The 16,211-nt window shown below is 39.8% G+C and overlaps 1 protein-coding gene across 9 annotated transcripts in view; it reads left to right on the top strand.

Moving 5' to 3' along the window:
- The window catches only part of Ncoa1 (nuclear receptor coactivator 1), a 277,740-nt gene that overhangs the window by 217,585 nt on the left and 43,944 nt on the right, over positions 1-16,211 (top strand). For all 9 annotated transcript variants that reach the window (XM_039112177.2, XM_039112179.2, XM_039112182.2 and 6 more), the window contains 3 exon segments: positions 4,393-4,540; positions 5,771-7,100; positions 10,139-10,319. In XM_039112177.2, the coding sequence (XP_038968105.1) occupies positions 4,393-4,540; positions 5,771-7,100; positions 10,139-10,319 (1,659 nt within the window).

Raw genomic sequence — 16,211 nt, 5'->3', positions numbered from 1 at the left:
TCAGGAAGTTTAGGGTGGTGTTGTTGTTGTTGTTGTTGTTGTTGTTGTTGTTGTTTGTTTTTTCCGGAGCTGGGGACCGAACCCAGGGCCTTGCACTTGCTAGGCAAGTGCTCTACCACTGAGCTAAATCCCCAGCCCCAGGAAGTTTAGAAGTTTCCATATAACACTAAATGCCCACATTAACAATTACCCAAAATGCTTTTTGAGTTTATGTAGTTAATATCAGAGTTCAGATGACCAAAAATCTTTTTTATTTCAAACTTTATTGAAAATTTTTAAATATTAACTTACTTGCCTCCTATAGAAATGTTGATGAACTGAACAGAATTTATTCTATATTGTTAACTTTAAAATCTTAGAATATGCAGAAGGAGGAGAGAGAATGAACGTCCATGTAGGAGTAACTTTTTCTTTACCTAAGAGCAGCCTTTTGCTTTGCTTCGTTTATTCTTCTCTCTAGGGAAACACTCCCTAGGTCTGGCGCTGCCAACATTTGCTCCTTGTTCAGTTGGTTGGCTTCCAGAAAGCGCCTAGTGCTTTAGGAAAGATCACATTCTTAAATAACTGTACTTCTACAATTGGTCTGGCCAGGGAAGGTTGGTTTGCTTGTTTCTTCTTACTTGAGGCCATTTCTGAGACGAAGTTAAAGAAAAGACATCTTTGCTTTTAGCACAGGACTCCCAGATGTCAGCAGTGCCCTGTAGTTATAGTCCTTCCAGCTAAACGCTTTAAGGGGCACACATGTCAGGAATTAGGCTGGGCCTGCTCACACATCTGTGTGTGTAACTTAGCACTCGAGAGGGAGAGGGAGCAGGACAGTGAGTTTGAGGCCAACTTGAACTAAGTAGTAAGATCCTGTCTCAAAATAAATTTTAAAAAGAAGAAGGAAGTCAGAGACCAAAATATTTGCTGAGTATTTGGCAAAAACTCTGATCAGAAGCAAGACCATGAGACCTTGGATGAAAATGAAATTCCAAACCTAACCCTGAAGCCAGTTAAAGGGACTCTGTGGGGTACAAAATAAATGTTTATGTGTCGTGTCTGTAGTGAGCCCTGGTGGCTACCTTATCCGCCTTCTGGTGCATTAATATAAAGGTTAGAAATTGATTAAATGTATATTATCTGGGCCATTTGTACTCTGGAAACTGCTTATTTTTCTTTGTTGGTTATGCAGAAAGTAGTCACTTAAACCCTAGTGCGGACTAGCATCCTCACTAGATATTGCCTCATAACATCACTAGCTCCATTTTAGTGGTGAATAACTGACATGGGAAAGGTCAATTCTCATTAAATCCCAGACTTACACAGAGCAGGAAAGGTCAAGTGTGGACCTGACTCCTAGCCTTACTCCTTTCTTTGCTCATGGTGACCTCCTGTTTACTATCTGCTTATGACCAAACAGACATCAGAATCTCATTTAACTAGAGTCAGGTTTTAGTAAGTCGAATTTTTAAGAATTAGGGCTTTTATCGCTTAAAAGCTGAGTATTTGCCTAACATGTTTGAGTCTGAGCTGGATTCCCATTACCAAGGAAAAAAGAAAGGAAGCTTTTTTTTTCCCCCTCCATCTTTATTAACTTGAGTATTTCTTATTTCGATTGTTATTCCCTTTCCCAGTTTCCGGGCCAACATCCCCCTAACCCCTCCCCCTCCCCTTCTAGATTGGTGTTCCCCTCCCCATCCTCAAGGAAGCTTTGCTATATTAAATAACTACCTTTTTCTCATTTCAAAGAATAATTCTCAATAAATTATAATCCATACATTATCATCTATAATAACTTCAAAACTCTAAGTATGATATTTAATTTGTTATCCAAATTTTACATTTTTTTTACAGCTTTAGCTAGAATCTTAAGTTTAGGCAGCCTAACTAATCAAAGATTGTTTTTATAATCCACATCAAATATCCTAAGGTTCCCATGTTATCCCAAGTTTCTGATTGTTTCTCATTTACAATAGATGATCAATAAGGAATTTCCTCTTAATTAATTTCCTTTATAAAATTAAGTCTTGATTCCTATAAAAGTAAGAACATAAATTGAGATATAAGTGTTTTGAAAATATACCTAAGATTGAAAATCTGTTCTTTAGAAAGAACATTCAGTTACATGCTATTATTAGCCCAGTTCCATTACACAAGCTCCAGACTGAAGATCAATCAGCCAGCGCTTCCTTTATTGCAGAGCATAGCGTAAAGGTCAGTGGGGAGTAGAAAGCAAGGGAGGCTAGAACATAGCCCTACACTAGCTACTGAAGCATGCTTTGTAAAAGGTACTTGGAGAGACATTTGTGAAGAAGGAACAGTGTTGAAAATGAAAGTCAGCACCGTAGCCGCTAGTTCCATGTGGACATCAAGGACTAAGAGTGTAGGTAGTGTGACTGAGGAAGTGAATTTTATGTTTAATTTCAAATGACCACATGTAGGCTCATGCTGCTGGGTTGAGCAGAGCAGCTCTGTAAAGTGGCTACTGTCCATCCCCCTATGTAATAAGGAGATTTGCAAAATGAACAAGATAAGGTGGGAAATGGAGTAAGTAAAATCATGTAAGATTTGTTATTTGTGGGCTGGGGATTTAGCTCAGTGGTACTTGCCTAGGAAGCGCAAGGCCCTGGGTTCGGTCCCCAGCTCCGAAAAAAAAAAAAAAAAAGAACCAAAAAAAAAACAAAAAACAAAAAGATTTGTTATTTGTTTTCTCTGGCCCTTTATTTTTTTTTTTTTTTTTGGTTCTTTTTTTTTTTTTTTTTTTTTTTTTTCGGAGCTGGGGACCGAACCCAGGGCCTTGCGCTTCCTAGGTAAGCGCTCTAACCACTGAGCTAAATCCCCAGCCCCTTCTCTGGCCCTTTAAAATCTAATGTTAATAGTGGATTATATAATGCCACTTTTCTGTTGAAGTTGTGTTTTTCTAAATGCATATTATTTGAAGATATAAACAGTTTGGATTGTTAATATAATTTGAGGACTCACTATAGCAAAAATTTACCTATACCCTTCCACAGAAATTATCAATATCCATTAAAGATTCTTTGGATCCTTAATTTTCTTATTAAATACTAATTTCTCCACACTACATTTGGCCAGCACGGCAGTGACTTAGCTGAAAGTGCACTTTCTGTCCTGGTTTCTGCACTTAGGCAGATGTCATCCTGGTGCCTGACAGCACTCTCTCTCCTCAGTCCATGCTGGATGCCCGAGATAAAAAGAGAACATCTCTTCTCTTCTCTCCAGTAGTATGTAGCTTGAAAAAATATTTATTGACCATTTTACATCTCTTCTAAGTGATATTCAAAATGTAGCTGAGTAGGCTTTTAATGTTAGTGCTCTGCAGGCCGAGGCAAGAAGAGTGAGTGTTTGGGGCCCACTTGGGCTACATGGCCAGTCTGGGCTATATGCAGAGACTTTACCTCAAGAAGTAAAATGTCCTCAACATCTTTCTTACAAACTAAACATTAGCAGGCATTTGTGATCATAGTTCCTGTATTTTGGTGGGTTTGATCTTTTTAATTTTTCTATTGCTGAGTCTAGAAAGCGTCAGGATAGAATTACGGTGTTACTAAAACATCAGTGACATTTCAGTTCTTCAATCTTGGACAGTCTCTACACAATTCACAAGCACTTCCCGCAGTGGTTACGCTCTTGCCTGCTGTTTAAGACAGAAGTTAAGTGATACTGTTTGTAAAGTAATTTCACTGACAGCCTACATTCCCCCCTTACTAGTAGGCATTGGTTTTATCTTAATTTGCTCATTAAACAGGCTTTTAATCTTAGTGCTTAGCAGGCTGAGGCAAGAGGAGTGACTATTTGGGGCCAACTTGGGTTATATGGCAAGCCCAAAAATTATAACATTAAAATAATATAGATATGTGTAATAATTTGTCAGAGGGGACCTAAGGGATTTGATTTCCTCAGTAAATGAAGAACTTTGCAAATCACTTAAAACAGAGGGGGTGAATTTCATGGTATGTGAACTATATCTCAGTAGAGCTATAATGTAAATCACCAGGCAGCCAAAGATAATAAAAGAAAACTTGTTAAAGATAACACTAAAGGCAAAAGGCAGAAAAGTACTTCCCAGTATTTTAAATGGAGACAATAAATTTGGATAACTTGCCCAGTATAGAAAGATTTAAGATTTTATTAGGTTGGTGTTTGTCACAATCCTACTTTATGTCAAGAGGCAGCCATTCAGATTAGACTGTTAAAGTCCGTCAAGTGGTATATCTTAGCCGGAATCCCCCTTCCCCAAATCTCTGAACTGCTCTTTGAGTCAGAGAAGGCAGCAATTGGGAGGGCATTTTCAATGAGGTTCTTGCTAAAAATAAGACTTGGTAACTCTCCTTTGCCCAGCGTTCAAGTGTCAGAATTTTAACTAGGTTTTTCTTCTGTTTGACACAGTGATGACTCGTGGCACTGCCTCCAGCCCATCCTATAGATTCATATTGAATGATGGGACAATGCTTAGCGCCCACACCAAGTGTAAACTTTGCTACCCTCAAAGTCCTGACATGCAGCCTTTCATCATGGGAATTCATATCATCGACAGGTACTATTTATTTGGAGAGAAATTCTAAGTTAGCATAAGAATAGCTTGATGAGTATATCCATAATTAATATTAATTATCTATTAGTATATCCATATTGGATTTTAGAGTTTTGTTACCTAATAGCTTTGTTGTTCATAAAGGGAGACAGGAAAGGTGGGACTGAGAAATCATTTTTTAGGGGGTGAAAACAAAATGGTGCCTAAAAATTTACAACATTCTTCATGAGCACATAACAGCCTTAGAAGAGATTCCAAAGTTGATAGCATTGCTATTTTGTTTTTAAATGCGCTTTATTAGGACATCTATGGCCCTTGAGTTCAAGTTGACAGTTTATCATAGAAGCCTTACTCATTAAACTCTCAACTTGAAGTCTTTCAGTATTGCTTTTAATTTGTTCCCTATTTCTAAGTGAGATCTATACTGATGCACATAGCAAATCATGAAATTGTCCTTTTATGCTGTTGTTTGTTAAGAAGCCCTAAGTTATAAGTGCATATAATTTAGCATTAAGAACAAAGACATTTCCCCCTCACTTCATCTTTTTCCATCTGATGTTTTGTGCATTGGAACATGGTAATGCCAGTCACAAATCTGTTGTCATAGTTACACATTTGAGTAAAGAACTCAGTTAAACCTGGGTTCAGTATTCTGACTTTTTCTAGTTTTAGTTGAAATTTTTCTTGTGAGTGGAATTAGCACAGTTCTTTTTTTCATATTGTGATTTCTCTTCCAAAACATCTGCTATGTCTACATATCACCCTCTTTAATTTTTGCATCAGCAACACAGTATTTTCCTTACCCAGTCTTCCTCTTTGGAGTTGAAATACTTAAAAGCTGTAACAGGGGAGCCATAAATAAAATGCTTTCTAAATAAAGATATGGGAAGTTTCTCCTTCAAAGTAAATTACCACTGCAATCATAATTATTTATATTAATCTTAGATAAGCGTATTAGTATATCTATTGCATATTTTCCCAACACCAATTTGTTTCTCACAGCACTGAAGCTGTCACTGACGTAAGAATCCTTAGGCACTGTTTCCTAGGAAGTGGTGCTGCCCCTCTCAGTGGTAGTGGCAGGTCCCTGATTCTCTTAATTTAGGTCGATGCAGAACCTCTACTTGATAGTTTGGAACATTAATGAGGCTGATGGCCTTTCTTATAATATCATTATGAAAATCTAATAAAAGCAGATTAAAATGATTGAATAATAATATATTTTTCCCCTAGGGAGCACAGTGGGCTTTCTCCTCAAGATGACACTAATTCTGGAATGTCAATTCCCCGAATAAACCCCTCAGTCAATCCTGGTATCTCTCCAGCCCATGGTGTGACCCGTTCATCCACGTTGCCACCATCCAACAACAACATGGTCTCTGCCAGAGCAAACCGCCAGCAGAGCACAGACCTTAACAGCGGCAGCAGTCACAGTAACTCTAGCAGCAGCCAAGGGAGCTTTGGATGCTCACCTGGAAATCAGATTGTAGCCAGCGTTGCCTTAAGCCAGGGACAGGCAGGTTCCCAGAGCAGTAATCCGTCTTTAAACCTCAATAATTCTCCTATGGAAGGTACAGGAATTTCCCTCGCACAGTTCATGTCTCCGAGGAGACAAGCTAATTCTGGCTTGGCAACAAGGGCCAGGATGTCAAACAATTCATTTCCTCCAAATATTCCAACATTAAGCTCCCCGGTTGGCATCACTAGCGGTGCCTGTAGTAATAATAACCGATCCTATTCCAATATCCCAGTAACATCTTTACAAGGTATGAATGAAGGACCCAATAATTCTGTTGGCTTCTCTGCCGGCTCTCCAGTCCTTCGGCAGATGAGCTCACAGAATTCACCTAGCAGATTAAGTATGCAACCAGCAAAAGCCGAGTCCAAAGACAACAAAGAGATTGCATCCATTTTAAATGAAATGATTCAGTCAGACAACAGTGCTAACGAAGGCAAGCCTCTGGACTCAGGACTTCTGCATAACAATGACAGACTCTCAGATGGAGACAGTAAGTACTCTCAAACTAGTCACAAACTAGTACAGCTATTGACGACTACCGCAGAGCAGCAGTTACGGCATGCTGACATAGACACGAGCTGCAAAGACGTCCTGTCCTGCACTGGCACTTCCAGCTCCGCCTCCTCTAACCCCTCAGGAGGTACTTGTCCCTCTTCCCACAGCTCTCTGACTGAGCGGCATAAAATTCTGCATCGGCTTTTACAGGAGGGCAGCCCCTCAGACATCACCACCTTGTCTGTGGAACCCGAAAAGAAGGACAGTGCGTCAGCTTCTACTGCTATGTCAGTGTCTGGACAAGCCCAGGGGAGTGCCAGCATAAAACTAGAACTGGATGCTTCAAAGAAAAAAGAGTCAAAAGACCATCAGCTCCTACGCTACCTTTTAGACAAAGATGAGAAAGATTTAAGATCAACTCCAAACCTGAGCCTGGATGACGTAAAGGTCAAAGTGGAGAAGAAAGAGCAGATGGATCCTTGTAACACAAACCCAGCCCCAGTGACCAAACCTGCTCCCGAGGAGGTTAAACTCGAGTCCCAGAGCCAGGTGGGTGAATCCTTGCTTCATAGAATGGGCTTTTATTTCTTCCGTTTTGCCTTTTCTACTCCCTCTCTAGACTAGATCTGGATGGGCTCTTATCCTGTCTTCTCTTCTCAGAGCGTAGTTCTCAACCTGTAGTCCCATACCAGATAGCCTGCATGTCAGATATTTACATTATAATTCATAACAGTAGCAAAATTATAGTTATGAAGTAGCAATGAAAATAACTTTATGGTTGAGGGTCACCACAGTGTGAGAAACTGTATTAAAAGGTCACAGCATTAGGAAGGTTGAAAACCATTGACTTAGAGGTTGAAGCCATGGAGTGCCCTCAGGCATTCCTTGTAAAACTCTAGAGGCTGCAATGGTCCTGTGTCATTTTTTTAAATGATGGCCTTCTTTCTTTCCTCTCTATTCCTTCTACTGTTTTTCTATAGATGGAGTTTACATCTTAAGACTGTTTCGGGTATTGTCAGTCTTTTAAAGTAAGCCATTCTAGGATATATATGTAGTATATGTAGTAGCTATAGGATCTGACTATGTAGACGAGGCTGTCCTTGAACACTCAGAGACCCCTCTACCTCTGCTGTGATTAAAGGCTTGTGTGGCCACACCCAGTGTCTCAGGACATTTTAAAGTACACCTGTCCTCATCCCCTCCTCCCAACTTCATATAGTAACACCATTCCAGGACAGAATCCAGGAACATATGCATTTTGAAGGAAGTTCTTCAAAGGATTATGGGTAACAGCTAATTTGAGGAAGCTCTGATGTCCATGAAATAAGAGCGAAGTGTGAGGACACAGGTAGACTGACCTGCTGAAGGCGGCTCCTAAGCCTCTTTCCTGTCTTCTGCTTCTGAGCACCCTCAGTAGAAGGCGGGAACTTAGCTATTCTGGGTAGCAGGTCACTGCCTTTACTCAACATGTCCTGAGACAGAAGTGAAAAGAAGCTGTTCATAAGTGTTAGAAGCATCTGTGGTGGAGCTGGTATGAAAGTTAATAGGCAGATTTGTTTATTGAGCAATTGCTTATAAACTGTGAAAGAACGTCATAAAAGAGACCCTTTCCTTCTAAGAGCGTTCACGTCATGTAGGTAGAGAGCCCTTTACAACTAAATGGCACATTCACAGTGCAGCTTATTAGGACTCTCCATTGGGAGACAAGGGTCACACTCAATGCTCAGGCCCTTGAATTTCCTGAAGCAGCTTAATTTTCCCCTGACTCTTAAACTATCTCTCTTCCTTAATACATTCTATACCTGGGAACATTCTTAACTACCCTGGGCTAAGCTCTCTATATTTTCAGTGTCTCTTTACTTGTATGTTTTGACCCATATTTTTAATACAATAAAACTAATATTTTTAAGCAGAAACACAGTCTTAAACATTAGGTATATTAAAACTATCAAGCTTGAAAATTAAAATTTAAAATATCTTTATAAAATCATGTTACTGTATATCAGATATGCTTATACATCTGTCTCAGTGGCCATGTGTACACATTTCTGTTGAGTTTATACTTAGAAGTGGAATTGCATAATCCTAAATTGTGCATACACTCATTGTTAGTAGGTGTGTGGTTTTCCCACTCTACTTGTCTTTGTTTCCCATTCCTTGTCTTTGTTCTCTATCCTTGGTAGTTCTTGGTATTGTCAGTCTTTTAAATTAAACCATTCTAGGAGCTATAATGTAGTAGTTCATAGTTTTACTTTACATTTTCTGATAAATGACCATTGATCATTTAGATACTTTCTTTCTTTTGTAACTTGCCAGTCTAGCCATTTTTTTTTTTTTTTTGATTCTTTTTTTTTTCGGAGCTGGGGACCGAACCCAGGGCCTTGCGCTTCCTAGGTAAGCGCTCTACCACTGAGCTAAATCCCCAGCCCCAGTCTAGCCATTTTTAAATCTGCTGTCCTCTGTCTGTTGGCCTCTGTGTAAGTGTCCCTCGTGTGTCTGAGGAGTGGTCCACTGCTGGTTATACGTCGCAGGCGTCCTCTGCACTGTGTCTTGTGGTTTCATTGGGGGGGGGGGGGTTGTTCTCATTACTTTGTTTTGTCTTGGTTTTTATGAAGCAAATTTTATTTTAATATGGTTGAATTTGTCCATTTTTCCCATGTGGTTTGTGCTTCTTACACATGTGTAATAAAAGACAAGCTTAAACTGTTCACAGAGCATTACTTATAGTAGCCAAAAACTAGAAATAGCCCAAAACTCCATTACAGAGAATGGATAATTTCATTGTGACATGTTCATATAAAGGGATATTAAAGGGCATACTTGGAATTCTACTTACACAATCTAAAAGGAAAAATTAGTTCAATAAAATGGTGAAACAGAAATGGGTTGACATTTGTGCTAATTAATTATCCCACAGTACTGTAGTATACTACTACTCTAAAAGTTTTTTCTTTTTATATCTATAACCTCAGACAGACTCTCTAGTCTGTGAAATTCTTGGGTTTTCTGAGATCTTTGAAGTTCTCACACTTTTTAAAAAAAATTTTCCTTTTATATTTAAAAAGATATAATACAAATTTGTACTACAGAATTTTGAAAGCTAAGACAGAAAAACAAAGCACCACGATGCATCATAGCATGTCATCTTTTTATCTTTCCAGCCCATCCTTCTCTTATATCCATACTTCCTACCAAGCTATACTAGATATAAATGTTACTGTATAATATTACTATTATGTCATAGTCTAGATTTTCCCTAGTTGAATAGATATCATGTAACTTCTTTTTGTTGATGTGTTTTTGTTTGCTTTTTATGTCAGAGTTTCTTTGTATAGCTCTGGCTATCCTGTAACTTGCTCTGTAGAACAAGGTGGGCTTCAACTCAGAGATCCCCCTGTCTCTGCCTCCTGAGTGCTAGGATTAGGCATGCACCAGAAGATGTAATTTCAATAAAGTTTCACTCCTATCTCTTCTTAATTCAGTCTCTGCCAATTTGGTTTCTAGAGTTGAAGAAAACACCTTTGTTCTACATTCCCTCAGATGAAATCATAAAGCACATTTCTTCTAACTGTTGTTTCTCCTCTTAGTTTTCAGCTGACCTTGACCAGTTTGATCAGTTATTGCCCACACTGGAGAAGGCAGCGCAGTTGCCGGGCTTGTGTGAGACAGACAGAATGGATGGTGCGGTCCCCGGTGTGAACATCAAGTCGGAGATCCTGCCCGCTTCACTTCAGCCCACCCCTGCCAGATCTGCTCCCAGGCTGAACAGTACGTGCTGGGGGAAGCAAGTCACTTTAAGTGTTTAGTTGGACTGTGGGTTAACCCTTTGTCTTGCTCCATTATTGCAGAACACTTTTGTCTGTTAGGAATGAAACATCTTTTCACAATGCCACTCTAAACATGAAACAGTTGTCTTTAGTCTTTAGATCGTGCATTTTTTTTAGACTGAGTCCTGATGAATCCCAGAGTAGTCTCAAACTTCGCTTGGTAGCTGAGAATGAGCATGAACACTAATCCTTCTACCTTCATTTCTAAGTACGAGGATTGCAGACACCCAATCTTGGATAGTTCTAATGTAGTAGAACCCCTTCTTTTGTAGTTGTTGTTACAGTGAGTGGTTGGTGGTAAGGAGAGTGGTTTGTGTTCTTACCCAGAGTACACATAACAACACTCAGAAATGCACTATTGGGTCACAGCATGTTTTTCAAATATCTCTCCTGAATGTTAGTCTTTTTTTATAATTTTATTTTTCTTGGATATTTTATGTATTTACATTTCAAATGTTATCCCCTTTCCCCCCCCTTGCCCATGTTCCCATCCCCCTCCCCCTGCTTCTATGAGGGTGCTCCCACTCCCACCTACCCACTCCAACCTCAACATCTTGGCATTCCCCTACAATGTGGAAATGAGCCTTCACAGGACCAAGGGCTTCTCCTCCCACTAATGCTGGACAATGCCATCCTCTGCCACATTTATGGCTGGAGTCATGGGTCACTCCATGTGTATTCTTAGGTTGGTAGTTTAGTCCCTGGGAGCTCTGGTGGGATTTGGTTGGTTGATATTGTTGTTCTTCCTATGGTGTTACAAACCCCTTCAGTTCCTTTAGTCTTTTCTCTAACTCCTCCATTGGGGACTCCTTGTTCAGTCCAATGGTTAGCTGCAAGCATCCTCATCTGTATCAGTAGGGCTCTGGCAGAACCTCTCAGAAGACACCCATATCTGGCTCCTGTCAGTAAGCACTTCTTGGTATCAGCAATAGTGACTGAGGTTGGTGGCTGCATATGGAATGGATCCCCAGGTAAGGCAGTCTCTGGATGACCTTGTCTTTTTTTTTTTTTTTTTTTAACTTGAGTATTTCTTATATACATTTCGAGTGTTATTCCCTTTCCCGGTTTCCGGGCAAACATCCCCCTCCCCCCTCCCCTTCCTTATGGGTGTTCCCCTCCCCATCCTCCCCCCATTGCCGCCCTCCCCCCAACAATCTAGTTCACTGGGGGTTCAGTCTTAGCAGGACCCAGGGCTTCCCCTTCCACTGGTGCTCTTACTAGGATATTCATTGCTACCTATGAGGTCAGAGTCCAGGGTCAGTCCATGTATAGTCTTTAGGTAGTGGCTTAGTCCCTGGAAGCTCTGGTTGCTTGGCATTGTTGTACATATGGGGTCTCGAGCCCCTTCAAGCTCTTCCAGTTCTTTCTCTGATTCCTTCAACGGGGGTCCTAGTCTCAGTTCAGTGGTTTGCTGCTGGCATTCGCCTCTGTATTTGCTGTATTCTGGCTGTGTCTCTCAGGAGCGATCTACATCCGGCTCCTGTCGGTCTGCACTTCTTTGCTTCATCCATCTTGTCTAATTGGGTGGCTGTATATGTATGGGCCACATGTGGGGCAGGCTCTGAATGGGTGTTCCTTCAGTCTCTGTTTTAATCTTTGCCTCTCCCTTCCCTGCCAAGGGTATTCTTTTTCCTCATTTAAAGAAGGAGTGAAGCATTCACATTTTGATCATCCGTCTTGAGTTTCATTTGTTCTACGCATCTAGGGTAATTCAAGCATTTGGGCTAATAGCCACTTATCAATGAGTGCATACCATGTGTGTTTTTCTGTGATTGGGTTAGCTCACTCAGGATGATATTTTCCAGTTCCAACCATTTGCCTACGAATTTCATAAACTCGTTGTTTTTGATAGCTGAGTAATATTCCATTGTGTAGATGTACCACATTTTCTGTATCCATTCCTCTGTTGAAGGGCATCTGGCTTCTTTCCAGCTTCTGGCTGGATGACCTTGTCTTTAGTCCCTGCTCCACTCTTTGTCCTTGTATTTCCTCCTGTGAGTATTTTGTTCTCCCTTCTAAGAAGGAATGAAGCATCCACATTTTAGTTTCCATCTTCTTGGGCTTCATATGATCTGTGAATTTTTTCTTAGGTATTCCAAGCTTTTGGGCTAATATCCACTTATCAGTGAGTACATACCATTTGTGTTCTTTTGTGACTGGGTTACCTCACTCAGAATGATATTTTCTAGTTCCATCCATTTGCCTAAGAATTTCATGAAGTCATTTTTTCTAATAGCTGAGTAGTACTCCATTGTGTAGATGTACCACATTTTCTGTATCCATTCTTCTGTTGAAGGACATCTGGGTTCTTTCCAGCTTCTGGCTATTATAAATAAGGCTGCTATGAACATAATGGAGCATTTTTTGGGTGTGTGCCCAGGAATGGTATACCTGGGTCCTCAGGTAGTACTATGTCCAGTTTTCTGAGGAATCTCCAGACAGATTTCCAGAATGGTTGTACCAGGCTTTAATCCCACCAACAATGGAGGAGTGTTCCTCTTTCTCCACATCCTCGCCAGCCAGCATCTGTTGTCACCTGAGTTTTTGATCTTAGCCATTCTGACTAGTGTGAGGTAGAATCTCAGGGTTGTTTTGATTTGCATTTCCCCAAAGACTACGGATGTTAAACATTTCTTTAGGTGCTTCTCAACCATTCAGCATTCCTCAGCTAACAATTCTATTTAGCTCTGTACCCCATTTTTCATAGGGTTATTTGACTCTCCGGAGTCTAACTTCTTTAGTTCTTTGTATATTTTGAATATTAGCCCTCTATCAGATATAGGATTGGTAAAGATATTTTCCCAATCTATTGGTTGCCATTTTGTCCTGATGACAGTGCCCTTTGCCTTACAGAAGCTTTGTAATTTTATGAGGTCCCATTTGTCGATTCTTGATCTTAGAGCATAAGCCACTGGTGTTCTATTAAGAAATTTTCCCCTGTACCCATGTGTTCAAGACTCTTCCCCACTTTCTTTTCTATTAGTTTCAGTGTTTCTTGTTTTTTGTGGAGGTCTTTGATCCACTTGGACTTGAGCTTTGCACAAGGCAGTAAGAATGGATCAATTTGCATTCTTCTACATGCTGACCTCCAGTTGAACCAGCACCATTTGTTGAAAATGCTATCTTTTTTCCATTGGATAGTTTTAGCTCCTTTGTCAAAGATCAAGTGACCATAGGTGTGCAGGTTCATTTCTGGGTCTTCAATTCTATTCCATTGATCTACCTGCCTGCCTCTATACCAATACCATACAGTTTTTATCACTATTGCTCTGTAATACAGCTTGAGGTCAGAGATGGTGATTCCCCCAGAAGTTCTTTTATTGCTGAGAGTAGTTTTCACTATCCTGGGTTTTTTGCTTTTCCTAATTAATCTGCAGATTGCTCTTTCTAACTCTATGAAGAATTAAATTGGAATTTTGATGGGGATTGTATTGAATCTGTAGATTGCTTTTGGCAAGATGGCCTTTTTCACTATATTAATCCCGCCAATCCATGAGCATGGAAGGTCTTTCCATTTTCTGAGATCTTTTTCAACTTCTTTCTTAGGAGACTTGAAGTTCTTGTCATACAGATTTTTCACTTGCTTGGTTAGAGTCACACCAAGGTATTTTATATTACTCATGACTATTATGAAGGGTGTCACTTTCCTAATTTCCTTCTCAGCCTGTTTATCCTTTAAATAGAGGAAGGCTACTGATTTATTTGAGTTAATTTTATATCCAACCACTTTGCTGAAGGTGTTTATCAGGCTTAGTCGTTCTCTGGTGGAACTTTTGGGGTCACTTAAATATACTATCATATCCTCTGCAAATAGTGATATTTTGACTTCTTCCTTTCCAATTTGTATCCCTTTGACCTCATTTGTTGTTCAATTTTTCTGGCTAGGACTTCAAGTACTTTGTTGAATAGGTAGGGAAAGAGTGGACAGCCTTGTCTAGTCCCTGTTTTTAGTGGGGTTGCTTCAAGTTTCTCTCCGTTTGGTTTGATGTTGGATACTAGTTTGCTGTATATGGCTTTTACTGTGTTTAGGTATGGACCTTGAATTCCTGACCTTTCCAAGACTTTTATCATGAAAGAGTGTGACGGGCTGGAGAGATGGCTCAGCCATTAAAGGCTAGACTCACAACCAAAAATATAATAGTTTTATAAATTATAAAAAGAAGAGATTCTGTTTCAAAATACCCTAAACAACTACTGCATGCCCATTATTTCCTGATGAAATTTTACTTGGCTATTAAAGTTTCCAGATGGTTTTAAATTAGAGAAATCAATTCATATTTCTTTAACAAGCATTTCTGAAATTCTCTATATTATAGAATTGCTTTTCTCAAGTAATATGCATTACCACATAGAATGAGATTTTCATGGAATATTATTTAGGAGACCACAGTGTTAAAATATGTCACTACTGATTAGCATTCTTCTAAATAAAATAGACTAATATTATAATACTTGCAATTCATGGAATTTGCAATCTTTTTTTCACATATCAGATTTCAAAATTAGAAAAAAAAATTAATGATAAAACCACTGTGTGACCTTGAAAGTGAAGCAAACCTCTGGAATGTTCTAGAATTCTTCCATCCTCTCCTCTTGTCGAATGGGTTCCAACATGGGTCTTCACTTACTTCCTTCTCACTGGACCTTTCAGAAGTCAGGACCTCTAGAGGAGGAGTCAGAAGGCTAAGTTCAAGCTTTACATTCCATTTATTAATAAAGAAATGAATTTCCAAGTCTTACCCTGTTTGAGATACAAAGTAGAATTTTGATGAAATGGCTGAACTGGGCACTGTAACTCATGCCTGTAATTCTAGCAGTGGAGAGGTACAGATCTGGGATTCAAGGTCATCCTCAGCTGCATGGTGATATGGAAACTACCCTGAGCTGCATAAGACCCTAAAAAACAAATAATAATAAATAAATGTTTGAAATCAAAGTTTCTGGTAACTGAAATTGAAAGCCTCCAGAATCTAGCCCAGGTGGGAATCCAGTAAGACATGGGACTAAATAAATAGGTAAAATAAAAATCTATGCATTAATTTATTAGAACTCCTGTTCCTCTTCCCTATCAAGTGTGAGAGAATGGAGAGGTTTTCTCAGGAGACACTGAATGCCCAGAAAGAAGATGTAAGACGTGGATAAATAAAAAAAAAGACCCTTTTCACTGTGTGCAGAAGCCACCTGACCAACACAGAGACGGCTTCTAGAACTGAGAAAACTTGCACTGAGCTTACCCAGTGAGCAGTACAGGAGCACTGACTGAGAAGATAGAGCCAGAGACTATCACAACTTTAATAAAGACCTGCTTGTAAAAGGAAGCAGAACAGCAGACAGTGTCACACTCCTTTATTCCCAGCACTTAGGAGGCAGAGGCAGCTGGATCTCTGAGTTTGAGGCCAGCCCGGTCTCTACAATGAGTTCTAGGTCAACCAGGACTTCATAGTGAGACCCTGCTTCAAGCAAGCAAACAAGCAAATAAAAAGGAAGAAAGAAGAAAAAAGAAAGAGGGGAAAAAAGAGAGAGAAAGGGATAAGAATTGCATGTAGTAAACTGGTTTCCAAAAGTAATATTAGAAGAAGCTAAATGAGGCTGTGTTGTAGTTAAAGGGCTTCCAAGCATTATAGCAGTGGTGGACTCTAGACAGCTCTTCCCCTATAAACCCTGGGGAATGAATAGACACATGAAATCGTTCTTTTCACACTGCAGTGTGGCATCATGGTCTCTGAGAAAGCAACACAGAAGGCCAGCTCTACAACCAACCTCGCTTAGCTCTGTTTGTGAGGTAGAAAGGACTGATTTGATCTTGTTCCGTCTTGTGGTTCTGAGACAGTCT

Source organism: Rattus norvegicus, chromosome 6 (assembly GCF_036323735.1).
Source record: "Rattus norvegicus strain BN/NHsdMcwi chromosome 6, GRCr8, whole genome shotgun sequence".
Lineage (NCBI taxonomy): Eukaryota > Metazoa > Chordata > Mammalia > Rodentia > Muridae > Rattus > Rattus norvegicus.
Note: the sequence above shows the minus strand (reverse complement) of the source record. Positions and strands in the feature narration are given on the sequence as shown.